The sequence below is a fragment of the Ambystoma mexicanum genome, chromosome 14 (assembly GCF_040938575.1).
Source record: "Ambystoma mexicanum isolate Mex_15411 chromosome 14, UKY_AmexF1_1, whole genome shotgun sequence".
Taxonomy (NCBI): domain Eukaryota; kingdom Metazoa; phylum Chordata; class Amphibia; order Caudata; family Ambystomatidae; genus Ambystoma; species Ambystoma mexicanum.
The window spans coordinates 105489436-105508503 of record NC_090940.1 but is presented as its reverse complement, the minus strand read 5'-3'; the positions used below and the strand labels follow the sequence as shown (position 1 = coordinate 105508503).

The 19068-nt window shown below is 44.7% G+C and overlaps 1 protein-coding gene across 12 annotated transcripts in view; it reads right to left on the bottom strand.

Annotated features, from left to right (window-relative positions):
- Positions 1-19068, bottom strand: part of RBM25 (RNA binding motif protein 25) — an 841835-nt gene that overhangs the window by 293805 nt on the left and 528962 nt on the right. For 9 of the 12 annotated variants that reach the window (XM_069638623.1, XM_069638627.1, XM_069638622.1 and 6 more), the window contains 2 exons: positions 2096-2158; positions 1730-1813 (listed from right to left, as the gene is read on the bottom strand). The exons of 1 other annotated variant lie outside the window; for it this stretch is intronic. In XM_069638623.1, coding sequence (XP_069494724.1) covers positions 1730-1813; positions 2096-2158 — 147 coding nt within the window. The remainder of the gene's footprint in view (positions 1-1729; positions 1814-2095; positions 2159-19068) is intronic. 2 more of the 12 variants (XM_069638630.1, XM_069638633.1) reach the window with 1 other exon arrangement.

The window sequence follows — 19068 nt, the reverse complement described above, 5'->3', positions numbered from 1 at the left end:
TAATGTGCTAGTTCTGAAATGGTCAATACTTACACAGTGTGTCCTTGAATCCTCCGGAATTGACTGTTCTAGGACTTGACGCGTGTCCCCCTAATAATTACTTCACGGTGATGCTCTATTCTGCATTTTAATTGTGAACTGCAGGGCTTGCTAAAGTAACGGAGACTTAAAGGTGAACAGACATACGCATATCTGTACGATCATATAACATGAAAGGGCTCTGAATAAAAATCTAGGGACCATAAAGCTAAACCAAAACAAAAGTTTTATTAGAAAAAGAAACAGTAATTAAAAAATAAATCTTACCTTGTCATTCTTCAGATGCACCCGTGCTGAAAATGGACACCCCCTAAAATATTGTTACCCTGACAAGCTGAAAATGCTAGCATGTATATGTTCTTCTAAAAAAAACATGCAAAGGTTCACTGTGCTCTTTTGCCCAGCAACTGCAGATCATAAACGATCCCCTTTCTATTTTCCCCAGACACCCCCAGCCAATGCCGATTTTCCTTACCAAAGTCTGCCAATTTCAGAAGCATAAAACAATCCGGGGCTCCAAACTCAAAGGGATTTAGAAATGGCAGTTCTGCGGGTCAATTCTGCCACACTTGTTCCAGTTATATGTTGGTTGGGAGTGGTGATTAAGGAAATGTGTAGAGATCTTGTATGTTTAGGAATAAATGAGAAGTTTGCCTCACTAAAATTGCATTTTGTTTGCCCGCTAATTGCATGTGCACAGTGATCATTTAATTATCTTAGGCTGCAAAATTAGAAGAAACAATGGGATCTTCAATGCACCAAGAAACATTTAACCGTTGGAAACAGGAAGAAAATAGTGTGGAGTATGAAGAAATTAAAATGTTACTTTCATTCAAGGTAGGTTAATACCGCAAAGGACAATGTGCTGAAACTTGGGAAAAACAAACTGTCAAAAGGCAACATGCGCAGCATATTTGGTAAAAACAGATGCAAACTTGTAGTTGCATGTGTTCTGCTAAACTGCAACGTAATACCAGACTAAATTTGTGGAAATAAAAATACAAACTGCTTATGTTGGTTCATCTAGTGTGGATAGGGGTACTCGACAGAACTAGCTACAATGCCTGGGCTACTTTAAAGCCAGTTACCCCCTTGCACATTTTCTGAGGGGGTATCCAAGATATAAAAAAAAACAGAAAATCATACTTACATCCTACTCCATGCTACTTTCCGAGTTGAATGTTTCATCTTGCATTAGTCACCATATGATCTCTATCATAATGGTGGGGGTCAATGAATAGATTAGCTGAGGGAATTTACAATTCTTCCATGCATCTAAATTTTGGTACTTCTGGTAACCACTAACCTACAATTGTTTTAAATCACTTCCCCTTTCCTTTAACCCAAGCAATAAATGTATCATAGCTCCAAATTAATAAAATGAGTTAAGTTACATCTCCCTTCATGGGTCAAGTATTACATGTCCACCCACATGATTGCCTTGGGAACAAGTCTAAACTTGAAAGGCTGCAAATGGTGTTTTTATAGATGTGATCCCAACTGCAGTCTCAGTAGAGAAGCAGCAAATGCTTATGTATAAAATGCTTAAAGCCTTACATAGCACCCAAATATATTTATTCTGGCAACCAATGCGTGATGTCGAGAATTTAAAATGATCTACTTTATTGGATCTAAAACTAATGGGCTGTGACTATCTGCAAAAAGCCTATTCATAGTGAAAAAAGATTACCTTGTGTGTATCTCTGAATTTACTTATTTCTCGAGATATCAAGTCCCTCTTGTCATCTTCCATTTCAATTGCATGTATATCCTCCTATAAGAGAAGAGAAAAATGCTTTAGAGAATGAAAAAACACTAACTTGTAAGGGGAGAGGTCAATAAGAAGTTGCATCCAAATGGGGAGGTGGCACCCTGGATCCCTATTTACCAAAAACCTTTATCTTATTTATGAAGTCCAGCTATGGTTTAATAAACTATAGATCTGTAGGGAATTTGAACACCCAAGACCCATGAATAATGCATTAAAGGGCATCATAATAGACAACATAAGCAGTTTGTTAAACGATTTTCTTAAACAAAGCCTTTAGTCTCAGACCTTGACTCCAAATGAAGAGCGTTCCAGAGGGACGGTCCTCACATCAGAAGAGATCTGCCTCTCCTGGAAAAAATAGAAATTCAGGAAGAGACAGTTTGTCAGAAGGTCTGGGAACCCAAACAGGGTTATACTACTCCTCTGGTTACAATTTATTTTGGATCTAGCTAGTTCACAAAATCATTACACAGTCAGACCTTCAAATCCATACACCGGGGAGGGCAAGCCAGTGCCGTTTGGAGAGTGGAAGACAAACCCTAACAGATGTTGGTCTCACTCATGCACTCTGAACAACCTGAAAGCGAAATAACTGGGTTTGAGGATGGCAAAAATCAAAAGACAATGGTCCAGGCCAGTTCGTCTGCACAGAAATGGCACAGTGGGGCACGGTGCAGAGTTCTGATCTTAATAGTGCCAGCCTTCAAATTTGAGTAAACAAAGAGGTGCAAGCCCTAGAAAATTGGGCTGCACAATGAAAATAAAAATTGGGGGAAAAAAAAAAGTCTCCTGCCCTCCTCAAAACCTGGGCAAATCACCAAACAGGAGACTAGCACAATTGGTCACAAACTATTTTGAGACAGCATGATAAAATGCAACCACTATACTTGTAGAACAAGTTACTTACCAACTGCAACATTCTTTCGACTGGATGTTCCGCCCACGTATTCCTCATCTTAGATATTCAATAACTTCAGCTTTGCTACTTTGGAAAAAAGAGAAAAATTCTCCACCAGATGGCGCTGTGCTCGAGGTCGTGGCGTCGATGTCCCTCTGAGGCAGCCGTCGAATGTAGACTTCATCCGTAGTGTAAATGGCTCAAGCCGCGCCAAATGGCTTCAGTGCTGTTTTTTTGTATATTTTTTAAAAGAGTAGATGTGGCGTACTCCTTCGACCGTAAGCCCTCAAGGAACATTGAGTGTAAAGACATGTAAACTGTACTGGGGGGTAGGTTCGGAGGGTCGATGAGGAATACGTGGAGGAACATCCAGTCGAAAGAACGTTACAGTTGGTAACTTGTTCTTCGAATGGATTGTGTCCTCCCAAAGCAGTATGAATTTTTGAGGAGGGAGTTACAGAAATATTAATTATGCACTGTATGAAGTACAGCTTTTGCAAAGAGAATCCCTTGTGATGTAGAATCTAGACAGTAATGCTTCACAAAAGTGTGCATAGATGACCAGGTGGCTGCTGCACAAATATCTTGCACTGGGACACCCATATGAAGAGCTGTTGAAGTTGCCATGTCCCTGGTTGAATGAGCTCTTAACCCATCCGGGGGATTTTTTCCAGCCAACCTATAACATTCAATGATTGGCAAAATTCTCCATCTGGACAATGTTTGCTTTGTTACTGCTAAACCCAATGGTCACATTGTCGAAATTTAGCCAATCTGGATATACAGAAACCAAGAGCCGTTTTTAGGTCCAGTCTGTGTAACCTTTCTCTCTCCTTGTGTGAGGATGATAAAAAGGTAATATTTTTTGTGACATATGAAAGTCAGACAATTTTTGGTAGAAGAGAGTTTAACCCCAAGAATAACTATCGTTAAGAAAAATGGTGTGAGGAGGCTTACTAGAAAAAGCCTGCAACTCACTCACCCTGCGAGCTGATGCAATTGCAACTAGAATTATTGTTTTTAAAGTAAGGAGCCTTTGTGGGCAAGAATGTAAAGGTTCAAACTGAATACATGTGAGAAATGTTAAAACTAAATTTAAATCCCACACAGGTAACTGAAAAGGTATTGAGGTTACACGTTAGTGAGTCCCTTCAGGAACTGCACAATTATGGGCATTTTGAAATAAGACTTCTTGTGAGGAGCGCTTAAAAATAGATCGTGTCACCAAGTACGTATCCTATAATTGTGCCAACTTGGAGCCCCAAATTGGCCAAGTGTAAAAGGAAAGATAATACTGTAGGAATATTACATAGGAATGGATCCACATTCTTATCCCTGCACCAATTACTGACCTTGTTCCAACGACTCGGGTACAAGGATTTAGTTACTGGCCTTCGGGCCAAAAGCAAAATCTGTTATCTGGAAGGTCCCAATCCTTAGATCTTAGCCTCTCAGAAACCATGTGTGAAGGCTGAGCGTTTTGACCTCTGGATGGAGAACCCGAATTTCCTCTTGCGAGAAAAGATCTTTGTGGAAGACTTATTGGAGGGCAGATGGACATGTCCAGAAAGTCTGGGTACCATGTTCTTCTGGGCCCAATCCAGGGCAATTAGAATCATGGTTTTCCTGAACTTTAACTTCCTGATTACATAAGGAATCACGGGGACTAGAGGAAACCCGTACAGGAGTGGAAATTCCCAGACCACAATGAACGCGTCCCCTAGAGCTCCTCTCAGAGGAAATTCCCTTGAGAAGTACTGATCGCACTTCCTGTTGACACTTGTCATGAACAGATCCACTTGAGGGGTTCCCCAAAGGGCGAAGATCCTTTGAAGGACTCTGAGCTAGCTCCCACTTGTAGTACACTGTGCTCTGCCTGCTCATAGTGTCCGCCGCTGTGTTCTGCTCACCAGCTAGGTGAACTGCCAACAGAGAGATTCCTTCTTGCATTCCCAGACCGAGAGGTGCATTGCCTCTCTGCACAGTGGTAGTGACCCTATTTCTCCTCTCTTGTTGAGGTAGTACATGGCCACTGTTGTCCGTCATTATCAGGACATTCTTTCCCCGTACAGAGGGCAGAAAAGCCTTCAGCGCTAGTCTGATTGCCCTCAACTCCAAAAGGTTGATGTGTCGTTAGGACTCCGATGGAGACCAACGACTGCTGATTGTCAGATCGTTGGTATGAGCTCCCCACCCCGTGAGTGAGGCGTCTGTCACTATGGTTATCTCCGGCCATAGTTGCCAAAAAGATTCTCCCTTGAGGATATTTTCTTTGCAAGCCCACCATAGAAGATTTTGAGCCACTCTGGTCGGGACTTGCATAAGAGCTGACATTCCCCGAAAATTGGGACCATTGAGTTCTGAGGGCCCATTGAAGGGATCTGATTGTCAATCTTGCCTCTGGCACCAAAAGAATGCAGGATGCCATGAGGCCGAACCACCTCAGAAAATTAAAGGCCGGCAGATGTTGGGCATTTTGAAACCTTGTTACCATCTGCAGAATGTGGTGAGCTCTCCTTGGGAGGCGAGACTTTGCCCGAGGAAGTATCCAGGACTGCTCCGATGAATTGGAGCTTTTGGAGAGAAGTAATTTGTGACTTCATGTAATTGAGGGAGAAACCCAGTCTGTGCAAGAAGTGGCAGGTCATGGTCAAATGTCCCTGGGCTCATTCGTGTGAACTTGCCCTGATCAACCAATCGTCCAGCCATCAGTTTGGTGAAAACCCTCGGGCGGAGGTCAACCAGAATGGCAGAACTCTAAACTAATAATGAGAATTGCCAATCACGAACCTCAGGTACTTTCTGTGCTTGATATGGATTGGCACATGAAAGTAAGCATCCTGAAGGTCCAATGATACCAACCAATCTTGGAGCTGGAGAGCCTGAAGGATCTGAGAAAGGGTAACCATCTTGAACTTGTCCTTCCTGAGGAACTTGGGGTCTCAATCTGCCGTCCTTTTATGGAATTCGGAAGTAATGCAGGGGCTGTTCAAGTAAATTCACCTGCCGCCCCCCGTCCCCCCCCAACCACACCGGACATTTCCTTTGTCCGCTGACGGGCCTGTCCTCTACCAAAATGAGGAATAAAAACAAAAAGGACAACCCAGCCAGGAAGATGAACCTGTGTAGGGGTGTTGAGGTTGCCGTATGGAGGCACTAAGAGACTTAGCTGCACCCTTAGAGGTCTGCAGCTTCTCCAAACTTTCATCCGCCTTGCTGCCGAACAACCTTAAGCCGTCAAATGGCATATTGAGAAGTCTGGCTTGTACATCCGGTGCAAACCCCGACTTTCACAGCCATGCAAATCTGCGTAGCACTGTGCTAGATGCCATGGACCTACTCATACTGTCAGCAGTGGCCAGACCTGATTGAAGGAATTCCCCCATAGCCTCCTTTCCATCTCTTACGATCGCAAGGAAACCTTCATGCTCCTCGCCATCAGGAATATGTTCAGCTGCCGCTGTCATACAATCCCACAGGGTGTATGTGAATCTTGCAAGGGTGCAAGTCACATTTGTTGATTTTAATGCCATGCTTCCCGAAGAAAAAAAATCTTACGAGACAATGCATCAGCTTTGTCATCCCTATCTGGGGGAATTGCAGGGTGTGCAGAATTCCAAGTGGATGTGGCTGCCTGGGCCACTAAACTTTCAGGTAATGGATGCCTTATTGAATATTCAGGGTCCGAAGAAGAGGGCCTGTTTTTAATCGTGAATTTATTTACTGCAAGAGCCGACTCAGGGGTTTCCTCGTGCAGCCATCGCCTTCCTTTGCAGAGCTATGTGAAAAGGAAGTATGGGATCCTGTTGAGGGTCTCCAGAAAGGATGTCATTCATGTCATCCTGTTGATAAATAGGAGAAATCCCGTTACATCCCATAAATTCTGTAACTATCGGTCTCCTGTATCCTGAGTCTGCGTGATCAGCAGGGTCAGGTCTTTCAAAATCTAACTCGGGAGATGTGCCCAGACCACTTGATCTCTACAGACACTCAAAGGTCAGCCATTTTAGAATGATGGTCAATTCACTCCTCAGGAACTTCTCTTGTTCCAAACTTAACACAAGCAGGTGAAGCATCCTCCTCAGAGGATTGCTCTTCATAAATGGAAGACATGGATTTGAAAAAATCCTGTTTAGTTTCTGGATGAAACCTTCTCCGGTGGCATGCACCTTGGCTTCGATAAAGTGGTCGATTTGGTTATTGGCATTGATGTTATCGACACCGGTTTCGACACCGCCGAAGTAGCCCTCAATGAAAAAGTCGAGTGGGCTGCCGATGCCTTCAACGCCGTCACCTTCGATAGAGGCGTCAAGAAAGCCTTCGATACAGACTTTAATGGCGGTTTGGGTTGTCGGTGCCATTTTGTCAAGTATTGCCTCCAGTTTATGGACTGGTAGGCGTTTTTTATGAGGAATCAGGGAGGTTTCCCTCGATGAAACTCAACGATTTCTCGCTGGATTTTACTCTTTGTCTTTGGTCTTCCTCCGTCACGTTTAGTATGAGCAGGGGCATGGTCTTCCCTTCACTAGATTTCTTTGAGGGTGACTGGGCCGTATTCTCAAAGACAATTGAGGCTCTGAAGGCCTCCCGCCTTTTAGGGGAATCATTTAGAAGGGCAGGTGATAACCTCCGCTTCTGAAGACTAGGGTGATCGGTGTTGCCTTGTCTTCGATTTTCTTGGAGAAAGACCACTTCCTAGACTGACTCCTCGACTTTGATTTCTTCCATTTGTGACGTTTGTCACTTGACTGAGCCGAGTCTTTCTTTATTCTCCAAGACGATTGAGGATTCCTCCCCCACCGCCAGTTACCTCGCAAGTTCCTTGAGGGCTTTGTTGGTCATTGCCTGACAGAAACTGCACTCGTCCACTTGTCGGGACCCAAGCACCAGAGGCAATTTCGATGGGGATCGGTAATCGACATTTTCTTCCCGCATTTCTGACTTTTTTTAAGCCCGTTTTAGGCGTGGAAGGATTCCACAAAGACGACAGTTCGAAGAACTGAAGCGCTGTTCTTCTTGATACGAAGCGAAAGCTATCGGAAAACGGAACTAAGGCCAACGGGCCCGGCTCGAGCCATTTATACTACAGTTGACAGGGACATCAATGCCGCGACCTCGAGCACAGTGCCCTCTGGTGGAGAAAATGTTTTTTCGAAGCAGCAAAGCTGAAGATATTGAATATCTAAGATGAGGAATGCATGGGAGGACACAATCCATTCAAATAGAACATTCTTATCCCACTGAAAATGCCTCAAATTAAGACGAGGCTCAAATTTGCCAGGCAATAATGGTGACACCAATAGTACTGTTTGACTAGCTCAGTCAACAAAATCAGGCACTCAGATTCACATTAGTCCACTTGACCGGTTGATCTCTCAGATACATATCACTCTGAAGAGTGAAACTGAAAGACCCAATAAAAAGAATCTCCCACAAAGGTCACCTTTTTCCAACAGGGCCAGATGACGATAACCCAATTTATTTATGTATTTCCCCTTAGATGTATTCCAGTTCTAGAATGCGGTTGACATTTTTTACCCCACTGAAAAGCCAAGGAATACTTAAGCAATATTACCCAATTGGGGGTGGGGGGGGGGCACGCGTGCATTACCGGTCATAATCATACCCTGGGGAACAACAACAATCGCCCAGGGGCAGTACCTGACCTGTAATGCCTGACCCCACTGGTTATTTTTCCATTAGTACCCTGGCACCTTGTACCGGGGTACTAAGTGTTTTCCTCAAATTGAGAAACGGCATGTTTGCAGTTAATCAACTTGAGAAAAAAAGACCAATCAAGATGTCCACCATGGATCGGGTTGAAGATAATCACATGTAGCCTCTTCTCCCTTTCTATGGAAGCCATTGATGTGACAGTGACGCACCGGCAACATTTGTTTTCCCAGCTCCAGCGAGGGACAACCCAATGCCAGGTAAGTGGGGAGAGGGTGGGGTATTGAGTTGTGGAAGGGCATGCACTTATCAGAGTCATGGCAGGTGAAAATGGTGGCCTCCAGCTCCGAGAAGGATCAGAGCGGGAGTTTTACTGTGTTAAAGCCCCTGTTCGGAGCCTCCTGGTTGGCTGGGAGGCCGCCACAACCCCCTCGCCAGGTGCTAATGGGCCGTATTCAGAGGTTGCATGTACTTAATGTCTCCACTTGTTTACCATCTTTTTAATCCAGAATCATGTATCTGTATTGCAGGGTCATACTTCGCTGGTAGTTGGAGAACTGAGTTTTACTATTATGACAACTGTTTATCCTTACAAGTGAACTTTCTAATCTTTATTATAAGCCGTTACGGTTCAAGACTAATTCTTTAACAGACATCCAACTCCAGCAGAAGATTTGAAATGTGCACTCTGTCTCACCTGTGCTTCACAATGTCTGTAAAAACGTGAGGTTTCATACACTGAAATGACTTAGTTTATATTGCTGTAATTACTTTGTGATTCTAAAATATGTATGTATATATTTTGAACGGTATGGGGTCCTCCTTGCCCCCTTAAAAGAAAAAAGAAAAACAATGTAATTGCGGCAAAGTAAACTACCACTCAGTCATTTTGGGTCTACTAAATCATGTAGCACCCCTTAAACATGAATCCAGCTCAACCTATTGCACAAACGTTACATGAGGGCCAAGAAAATTAATTGAAAGAGCAACTCCGAACCCAGCATCAAAGTCATAAACATGATCATTTACCATGGCGTCATACACAATACACCAATTTAACAGTACTGAATTAATGTTAAGAGGGCTTTCTGCAGTTGCGCGTTTAGGGTGTGAGAAAGACGTACCCACAACAAGGTAACTTTTGACTCAAGTCAACTTGGCTCTTTCAGTAACAATGCCAAAGCAGTGGAGGCTAAACTCTCAGCAGGGCAGCATGGTGGTTAAAGGAATAGTCATAACATTCAACAAGGGAATGAATGATATCTGTATCTGTCAGCTGTGCAGGTAAGACAAATGGTAATTCAGCTTTACAAGAGATAAAGAAAGTGAAACTGAGCTGTTGCCAGGTCTTGTGTGTTCCTTGACTCAATACAGTAACTAGGAGAGCCCAAGTTCTACTAGGAAGTCTGGTACCTGGGTTGATCAGGTCTTTATATGGTCGCATAGAAAAGTGAAAACAAAGTCTCCCATATGATTCAATGTTAAGGTAAAAGGTTTACCTGGAAGTCTATGGAAATAAACAGATAAAGGTTTGGAAATAGTTCAGTATTAATTGTGAGCACAAGTCCTCTGGCGATTGCTCAGGAGGAACAAGTCTAAGTGTTGACAGGGCTTCCTTTAACTATCGACTCTCAGCACTAGCTGGCAGAGCAGTAAAGGCTTTGCTCTGATATGACTGGAGGTAATAAACTACAAAGGACTAGACTACAGGAAAATATACTCTATATAGTTATGCACAAACAAAATAGGTCAAGTACTTAATTCGAAAATAACAAATTATTAAAGTAATCCAGGAGTGAGAAAATACCACAAACAAGCACTCAGGTTTATACAGGCAGGTAAAACATTTGCATACTTCAGGAAATGTTCAAGGAGCTCCAAAGTGAGTCCACAGAAAGTAACTGGGCAAGTCTGCTCCCAGTTTTATTAAGGGTGACTCAGTGGCCAGAAAACGGGCCTGGAGGTAAAACGCGTAGTCACTGAAGAAAGGATCTAGCAAATGAGGAACATTAAGACAACAAAAGGTGTCGACCAAGCTCCTGGAAATTAGGGAATATGTCCGGTGATATGGGCTGCTGAGATGGTTTTTCAAGTCTTTATCTGGAATAGAGCTTGGTAAAGGCAACCTAGGAATAGCAGGGTTTCCTACAACCCTAGTTAGGCAAAGCCACTCAATTTAGTTGCAACCAAGCAGCAAGGCTGAGCTAAGGAGTAAGGGGGCCCTGTTGTGTAGTACAGGTAACACTTATCAGAACAGGTAAAGATCGACACAGGTACTAAGGCACACTTTAGATATTTACGGTAAGTAAAAACACTTAAAATATAAAAAATCCATCAGGTCACCCTCGAGGGTTTAATCTCCACTTTAAATTACTTTTGCACATGTATCTGTATTGCAGGGTCATACTTCGCTGGTAGTTGGAGAACTGAGTTTTACTATTATGACAACTGTTTATCCTTACAAGTGAACCCATACATGTACTGACCCTCAAATCACTGCCCTGGATCGGCCTCGGATAGTGCAAAGCTAAGCAGGACTTTAAGCCCAATACAAAGCCTACAGGAGGAAACAGGTCAAGCGATAAAGTATCTCTGGCACTGAATCCCCTAGAAAAGTAAGAAGCAGTCCCAATCGACAAATCGTTTGTGGGAGCAAGGCTCGTAGTCGTCATTGTGCAGGGTCGTCAGGACACGGGTTAGAGTTGGTAAGCTCTGGTCCATCTTTAGAATTCAGGTGGTAGGGAGAACAGACCTAGTTCCACAGCAAAGAAGGGACCCTCACTGACATCTTCACAGATTAACTGCTTGCATTGACCAGAGACAGCGCCAGAAGGCACTCAAAGCCGGCCGTTGAACTTTGATCCTTCTGCAGGCACGTCTCCTGGTGGGAGGGTAGCACAGCAGCTTCACAAAGTCCCAGCAGAGCCTTGAAGATGCCCATGATGAGTTCTACCAATTGAGTCAGCTGGAAGTCTATGCAACGAAAGAGGTCTGGTTTCAGGCTTTGCAAAGCGAATCCAGCAGTGGAAAACGGGTAAAAAACCAAACGGGTAACAAACCTCCAGCAGGACAGGTGACTGGTTGGTCCAACCAGACTTAGGGAGTCAGTTACCATGCCAAGGTCTTCCCGGTCGAGCAGAAGGTTGAGGTGGGCGATGCAGTGGCTCCTACTGGGCCAGTACGGGTCACTGCAGCAGTCCTCCAGCGTTGCTTTTTCTTCTTCGGATCTCTTCAGTTCTTGTGGTCGATATGGTTCCTGGGTCGAACTTATCTCCTAAGAGTCTGCTCTGCCGACAAAAGTACTAGACTCTCCCTCAATCCTTAGCAGGAATCACAATCAGGGCCAGCAGGTCACTGAAACCATCGGAGGCTATCCTTGCACTGCCCATCAGACCACTAGCCGCTCAGCCAAGTCCTGAGCCTTCCAACATAGGTCTCAGCTCGTTGACCACAGCCAATCTGCCAGCTCAACTCTTGCTCCAGTACTGCTCAGCAGCCTAGGTACACCTCTCCCACAGCCATGCTGACCATACGCCCCACTAACAACCAGCAAATTGAGAGGCTGCGCTCAAGATTACCTGCTCATGTCCTGGACATACATGATATTATTGTCTCTCAGAGCCTGGACCTCCTCGCCATCACCAAGTCCTGCTTGCCTCAGGCCCTGCACTTTCTCTAGCCATCCCCCTGGGTTACACTATCCCAAGAGCAGACAGACAGGATACCGGGGTCGTGGAGTAGCACTAATTTACAAGGAAACCCTGAACACTAGAGAATGCACAACAGAGGGAAACTGCAACCTGCCCTCGCTGAAGCTGACCAACTCCTACACCAGCCCAACACGAATCCACTTGGTTTACAGGTCCCCAGGACGCATAGGAACCTTTGAGAACGACCTTCTACATTTCCTCGAAATTAACCTAAAACAACTGGTAGGGCACAAATTGTAGGTAATTTTGTGACTGATTAGGCTCACCAGTCTATGGGAGGAAGTCTTAAGATCCTCCCTGTAGATTGGAGTGACAAGGTCCTGAGGGCAGCTGCAACGCAAGCGGCCCTGGCAGTCGTAAGTGCTGGCAAGGTAATCTCTTCGGAATTTTCTTGTTCCAGCGGACAACTCTAGGTTTCTGCTCAAGGAGCTCAGAATGTATCCAGGTACACCAGTTCACCAATCATGTCCCATGCACCATTCAAACTTGGGGGTGGCTATCCAATGTGGTCAGCGAACATTCTAGTCTAAACTGATTTCAGGCAGGCACTGCAAGGCGAAAGTGTTTTGGTTGACCTCACTTCCTGTCCTGCCAGGCACTCATCGAACCTTTGCGGGACTTCCTTGGGAAGCCCGGCTGAGACAAAGGGACAAAAGGACCTTCCCTCACCCAGAAAGGTAGAAGGGATCAGAAACGACAAGCAATCTTGTTCTGGGCTTAAAAAACAAGGCCACCATTTTTGGGTAAATGGTGTGCCTTGGCACAACTGTGAGAACACCCTGCAATAAAGGTCAACGCAAGCATGAACAGATGGGCTTGTCACAGTAGCAAATTGTTACTGGAGTGGCGAGAAATGGAACAACCTGTAAACCCTCAGCACTTCGCTTAAGGTGGGGTGTGTTGATCTCACAAGACGAAAAGACAGAAAGGATCAAAAAGGATCCCTATGCCCTGGTAACTGAACTGCAAGAGTGAATCGGTGGCAGGGGGCTGGGGGGGAGGGGTTAACCATGGAGAAGCACTAGGAGCTCCAGCCAAAACACTACATAGAAAGGTGCGGTGTGTGGCTTCATTAAAAATTAGATACCTAAAAGTTGGAGGAAAGCAACTCCAAAAAGAAATCCATAAAAGGGGCCAACAGGTTCCCTATATCAGAGTAAAAGGAGAGTGAAAAAAAAGGATCCCACTCACCCAGGAGAAATGCTAAAAATACAGGTGTCCAGCAGTAATGCTGGGGAGCTCACTGGGTAAAATGAGCAAAAAGAAATTTACCCTAACCAGGGCACATAGGTGAGTTAATGTCAGGTTTCCTACAGGTCTCGGTTATATTCCCAAACAAAAAGGCAGCGAACGGAACCTTCGGAGGGAAAAGGACAGAACAATGCAGAAAAAAGAAACGCAACGCAGACTACCATCACATTGGTGGCCTGAAGAACAGAAGACCATGTGACCGTTCAGGACAAGTCTGGATAGTTAGGGCTGCAGGGTAAGGAATGGTTACTTGTAAATCCAGTTCTTCATCCTGGTTATAGTCACTTAATTCATAAACCCTGAAAATATACGTCAATTTGCATAATCTCTGAACGCTTCAACATAGGAGAGAACATATTTTGAGCAACCCTTTCCATAGAGAAGCATAGTTGCACGTCTTCACAACACACAAATAGCCATGCTGCAATAGTGTACAAGTCTGCTGTACGTTCATTTGCCTCACCATATCGTTTTTGGTGTTCCTGCCCAGCTGTGTTCCTAATGTTCCACACCACTTGAAACCTCACCCATTTGTCAGTCTGAATTCGCCGCCCCAATACAATTTGGGCATCTATCTGCACCAGGGATTGGCACTGTAAACTCAGCACAGTTAAAACTCACGCTGTAGCAGGGATTTGGGTATGTTTGCCCAAATTCTTTTTGTTCGCGGCATACCGACCGAAAATTATTTGATCGTGGGCCAATTTAAACGCACATGCGATTCTCCCCCACCTCCAATTTTGAGGAAGCGACCCACAAAATTGCTAAATACCAACCATGGGGAGCGGGGACACCCCCACATCCCCTGCTCTCCAGGGTTGGTAATTTGTTATATATACAACCAAATTGCCCCGAGGCCAAATGACCCATGCAAAATTCGACCAAATTGCATTAGGTCAATTGTTGTAGGTCAAATTGGCTACCTGATATTTTATTTGTATCGCGCTTGTACACAAGACCCCATTGCAGGGGATTGCCAGGAGGCAGTGCAGGTGGGTGGCAGGGTGAGCAGGTACCTGAGCCCGAAAGTCAATGGGTGACCAGGTGCACGATGCAGAGAGAACAAATCAGCCGGGGCGAGGAGGAGAGAAGGCAGAGGCAAAGAAGAAGGCCTTGAGGTGCTTCTGGAACCGGAGATGGTTCTCCTCGAGTTTAAGAGTGGCAGGGAGGCTGTTCCAGAGGGAGGCCCCAGCCGAAGACAGATCTACCCACAGCTCATTTCTTAGAAAAACGACTGACCCGGAGGAAGTTGGAGGATCAAAGAGAGAAATAGCTCGATGGGATGATTTCCAAGGTGCCACCTTCCAGATTTCTTAAATCTGGAAATTTCTCATCAAGGCTGCCGTAGTAGGCTTTCCTCTTGTAGAGAGCTCTGTCTTCCAGGTAAAGACTTATTAGCTTTCTGGTAGAGCTGCAGACAGGAGTCTATCCACTTAGACATGGATTATTTGGATGCTGGAAAGCCAATGTTAGTAGCATCATAACAGATCAAAAGATTTTTTGAATCTCTAAAATCAGTGGTCTTACCTAGAAATGGATGCAAAACCCCTTTCCTTATCCAGAGTGAGCAGGGATATTTCTGCTAAAGATCAAAGAAAGGAAAAAACAAGCAGGTTTATCTCTTCATTTATATTAAAATCAAATACTTTAGGTAGGAAAAAATGATGCATTCTGTGAGTCACCTCAAAAATAAAATGGTGAAGTTCAGGTGCTCATAAAGGTTGAATTTCACTAACCTTCCATGATAAGGTAATAGCAAGGAGAAAAAAGATTCCAGGAGAGATGCCAAATTTCAGCACTGCATGGGCTCAAAGTGAATCCATTTACTTAACGAAGATATTATTCCGTTCATGGTAAATCATCAGGGAGTGTATTTTTCATCAGCAAACCACCTTATTCATAAGAATCTTGAAGGAAGATTCTTGAGAAGGATTTTTCCTGCAGGCAACTGTGGCAGACACATGAACTTTATGGAAGAGAAAGTTAACCTATATTTAACCAAAAGAAGAAGATAGTCTTGCATCATACTTTGACATTTGCATAGCACCTTTCTCTATAATGATGGTCCAAAATCGCTGTTGGTTGAACAGATATCTGATTTCACTGAATCCACTTCACCTTAAGAAAAACCTTCGATTTTCTTTTTTTAATTATACGGTAGGGGCGGGGGTGGGGGCGGGGGAGAGATTTTGCCCTACCTTATCCGATCCCCTTACCCCACCCCCATCTAGCTTTTAAAACGTACGTACTTACCGAACCAATTCGAAGAAAAGAAAATTGAAGATTTTGGAGTAGGTGAAATTGGATTCAGTGTAATCTATGGATACCTGCTTGAATGGCCTCGGAGGAACCAGAGTTCAAAACTTCAGAGAGTTGGAAGGTGCTATTATGCATGTGTGCATTTCAGCCATTACAATTATGTGACGGTGGCCAAGACCCCGCTAGTCATCCATGTCAATGGCGTGAAGATGGGCGCAGATGAGGTACACTATGAACCAAAGAGGGGTGGATTGTGTTTAAGGAAAAAGAATGTGAGAAGATGCAGTTCGAAGAGGTAGTTTAATTCTTATGACAGAGGTGTAGTGCAATAGTGTGCGTTATATTGGTGAGTGCAGGGTGTGTGGAATGAGCCTTCCACTAAGTTACAAAGGTGTGGTGTGCTGTGTGGGGAGTTTTCGTAAAGTCCCAAGTGGATGGAAGACTTTGGCAAGGTATCCAAGTGGTTTGTAGAGCACCAACTCTTTGCATAAGTCTATAATATTCGCAAGTAGTTAGAGTGGCAGAGCAGTCAGGGTGATCTTGAGAGGAAGATGTGAGCTGTAGGTAAGTGCACTGAAGTCAGAAATGCACATCAAAGAAACACTTAAATGTATATTAATATACTGATTTATGATATTTACACAAGAGTCACTGTTAAATACTTAGCACAATAAACCAACAAACATCAGTATACTTTACAATACTTTCAAAAGGCCAGTTCGTAGCTGGTAGTTGCAGAACGCACACAATTGTTACAGGAGTTGGACAGGTCTACCTTATTATCAGTAATAATGCGCACCCACAAAGTAATACCGTAATTACATTTAGTCAGCATACACATAAGATAGTGTTTTTGGGGAAGGAAAACAGTTGGTTAGTGTTAGCCTAGCAGAGCATCAGGTTCTAAAGGCAGTTTCCCTGCACAGCACGTCCTTAAATGTCCAAAACGCAACACTAGTTAAGCGGTACTTAGAGGCTTAAAGTCTCAAAAAGCAGTAGAAGTCAAAATTTCCTGTGGATACTTTCCAGTCTCTAGGAAAGAAGATACAAGAAAGCTTAAACGGAGACCCTGGTAAGGGACTCAATAAGAAGGGGCACAAGCAGCGGCTTAAGTCTGAGATAAGAGCGGTTGCCCTGGACAACTATGTGCACTCCAACGCTCTGGAGCGACTTTCTGGAATAAGGTAAACAATACCTTTTTTCCACACAGTACCGTAGGTTTTAAATCAACGTTTGTGGTGGATGCTTTGCGATGTTGCAGCCCTGGACCCAACCTCCGGATTCCTTGGCCCCATGACGAAAGGCAGGACAATGGACGGGATCCATCTGCAGCAGTTTAGAGGGAGGAACTCTGGCAAAGCGTACATCAACTTCTTAGGTCACTCTGGTTTCGGCACCTTTTCTGCAGCATCAAATGACACGAATCGCCCTGTCAATCTTCGCTTCCTTAAGGCCCACACTGCTGAGGGGGTCTGGGTAAGTTGGATCGGACCTCTGGAGTGTCCTTGAGGATTCAAAGATGTTGATGGATTTGGCATTCCCACGATTAAGCATGTTTGAAATGGGCAGCAGGTCTCCTGGTATTGGGGTTCCGCAGATCTGGAAACTCAGAGGACCTCAGGGATGGCTGAAATCTAAGTTCACCTTGGGACTGGTTGTTCCCACCAGTCAAAAGGGAAGGGGTCATCCTCTTCAGAGCTCCTCTGTCGCACAGAAAACTGGGTCAAAACAGCAGTGGTTGCTCCACGGTGTTGCAAAGGAGCTGCAGGCATCTCCGCTCGTCTTCTTCGGTAACTTAAGCTTCCAGTTGTCGACTTGCTTTTCACTCCAGGAGCCTCACTTTTTGTACAGTTCCAGCACACTCCTCAACAATTTACAGAAAGGGGCGTTTGGCTGTCCAATCAGGACAGCCAGACCCCCAGTGGGAGCTAGTTCTATTCAGGCACTCTGGCAGACGACAAAGGACAGGGGGTGGACAATTCCTTCGCGAACTTCCTGCGTGCCCAGACACTGGGGCCAAGGCAAGTATACCCAAGGGTTCCAGACCAAAGGCAAAACACTCAGGCCTCCCCCTCCCAGAATGGTAGAAGGGCTAACAAAGAACAACCACGCTAGTAATGGTGAAAAAAGAAGGGAGGCCCCAAATTGACAATAGGGAGCCCCTATTTTGCACTACCGAAGAGATGGACATAGCCTGCGGCAGAAAAAAAAACACAGTAGAACACGTCAACGGACACCAGCAATAAGTAGGGGATTGGCTATGTGACTAAAAAGTCACAGGAGCAGAGAGAAGGGGGATAACTAGTTATCCCTTTGGCTTTCCGCATAAGGTGGTGTGTGCCAATCTCTCAGACTATGTTGTTTTAGGAGAAATACTAAGCATCTCTCTAGGATAAAGAAATAAATCTCAAAGGAGGACCCTAAGGGTCCCCAGCAACACGGTCCATAAGGACCTTGTGCCACAATAGTAAAATACAGATGCCTTTAATAGTTATGGAGGAAAATACACCCCATAGGATAGGTACAATACAAAGAAGCATTCCAAAAGAGATCCCATAAGAATGAATGAGTGGACAAAGACTCCACTCATTCATGATTTCAGAAAAAGTTACAGAAGTCCAGCAAAAAGCTGGAGGTCTCACTAGGAAAGGGGATGAAGCATACACATAAATCTCTCTAAAATAGAGAGGAGAAAATGGGTTTGCTGTACAATGGCTAAATTCAGGTTTCCATCTATGTACAAAGAGCAGTGCTACGTTTCACAGACGGTCTAAGTGCTAAATGAATACATAATACACACACACACTCAGAGCATTTTAGAGTGACAAAATTGTCCTCCTTAGTTCCTTCAACGGCAAACAAGGCCCCCATTTCATGTTTTCTTACGGCGGCTTGTCCCACCCTCATGTGCTTTCCGATCTGTCAGACTGTCATCCTCCCGGATGAGCCGAGTGATTTTCCTAAGGTGCATTTTAAGTGCAATGCCTTGCCCAACCTGAGCCCATAGGAATGCAATTCCCGGTACACGATCAGGATTCGTATGTGCAAATAACGATTATACCTTCTTGAGTCCTCTGTATGGGGTTGGTGACACTCAAAACGGAATTGTTTACTGCTTGATAAAGCTAATGTACGAGTCGGGGGGGGGGGGTTACAATCAGGATGTGGGAGGCAGGTTTTGAGCACTTTCCTACAGGCCAGGTGATCCTCTGAGGAGTGAAGGGGGGGGGGAGTTTGAGAAGGTGGATGCAAGAACTGAGACATGGGCACCACCTACTGGAGAACTTGGGGAAGGGGGGGGATGTTTGAATACCAGGAGGTGTGCATAGCCTGATCTGAGCATTCGGATGGGACAGTGCATGCAAGTTTGTTTCAGAGGTATTCAGGGCCTTTCTTGTGGATGGCCCAGTGGGTAATGCACATGGCTTTGAAAGAGGCACATCAGCGGATGGGCATCCAGAGGGGGG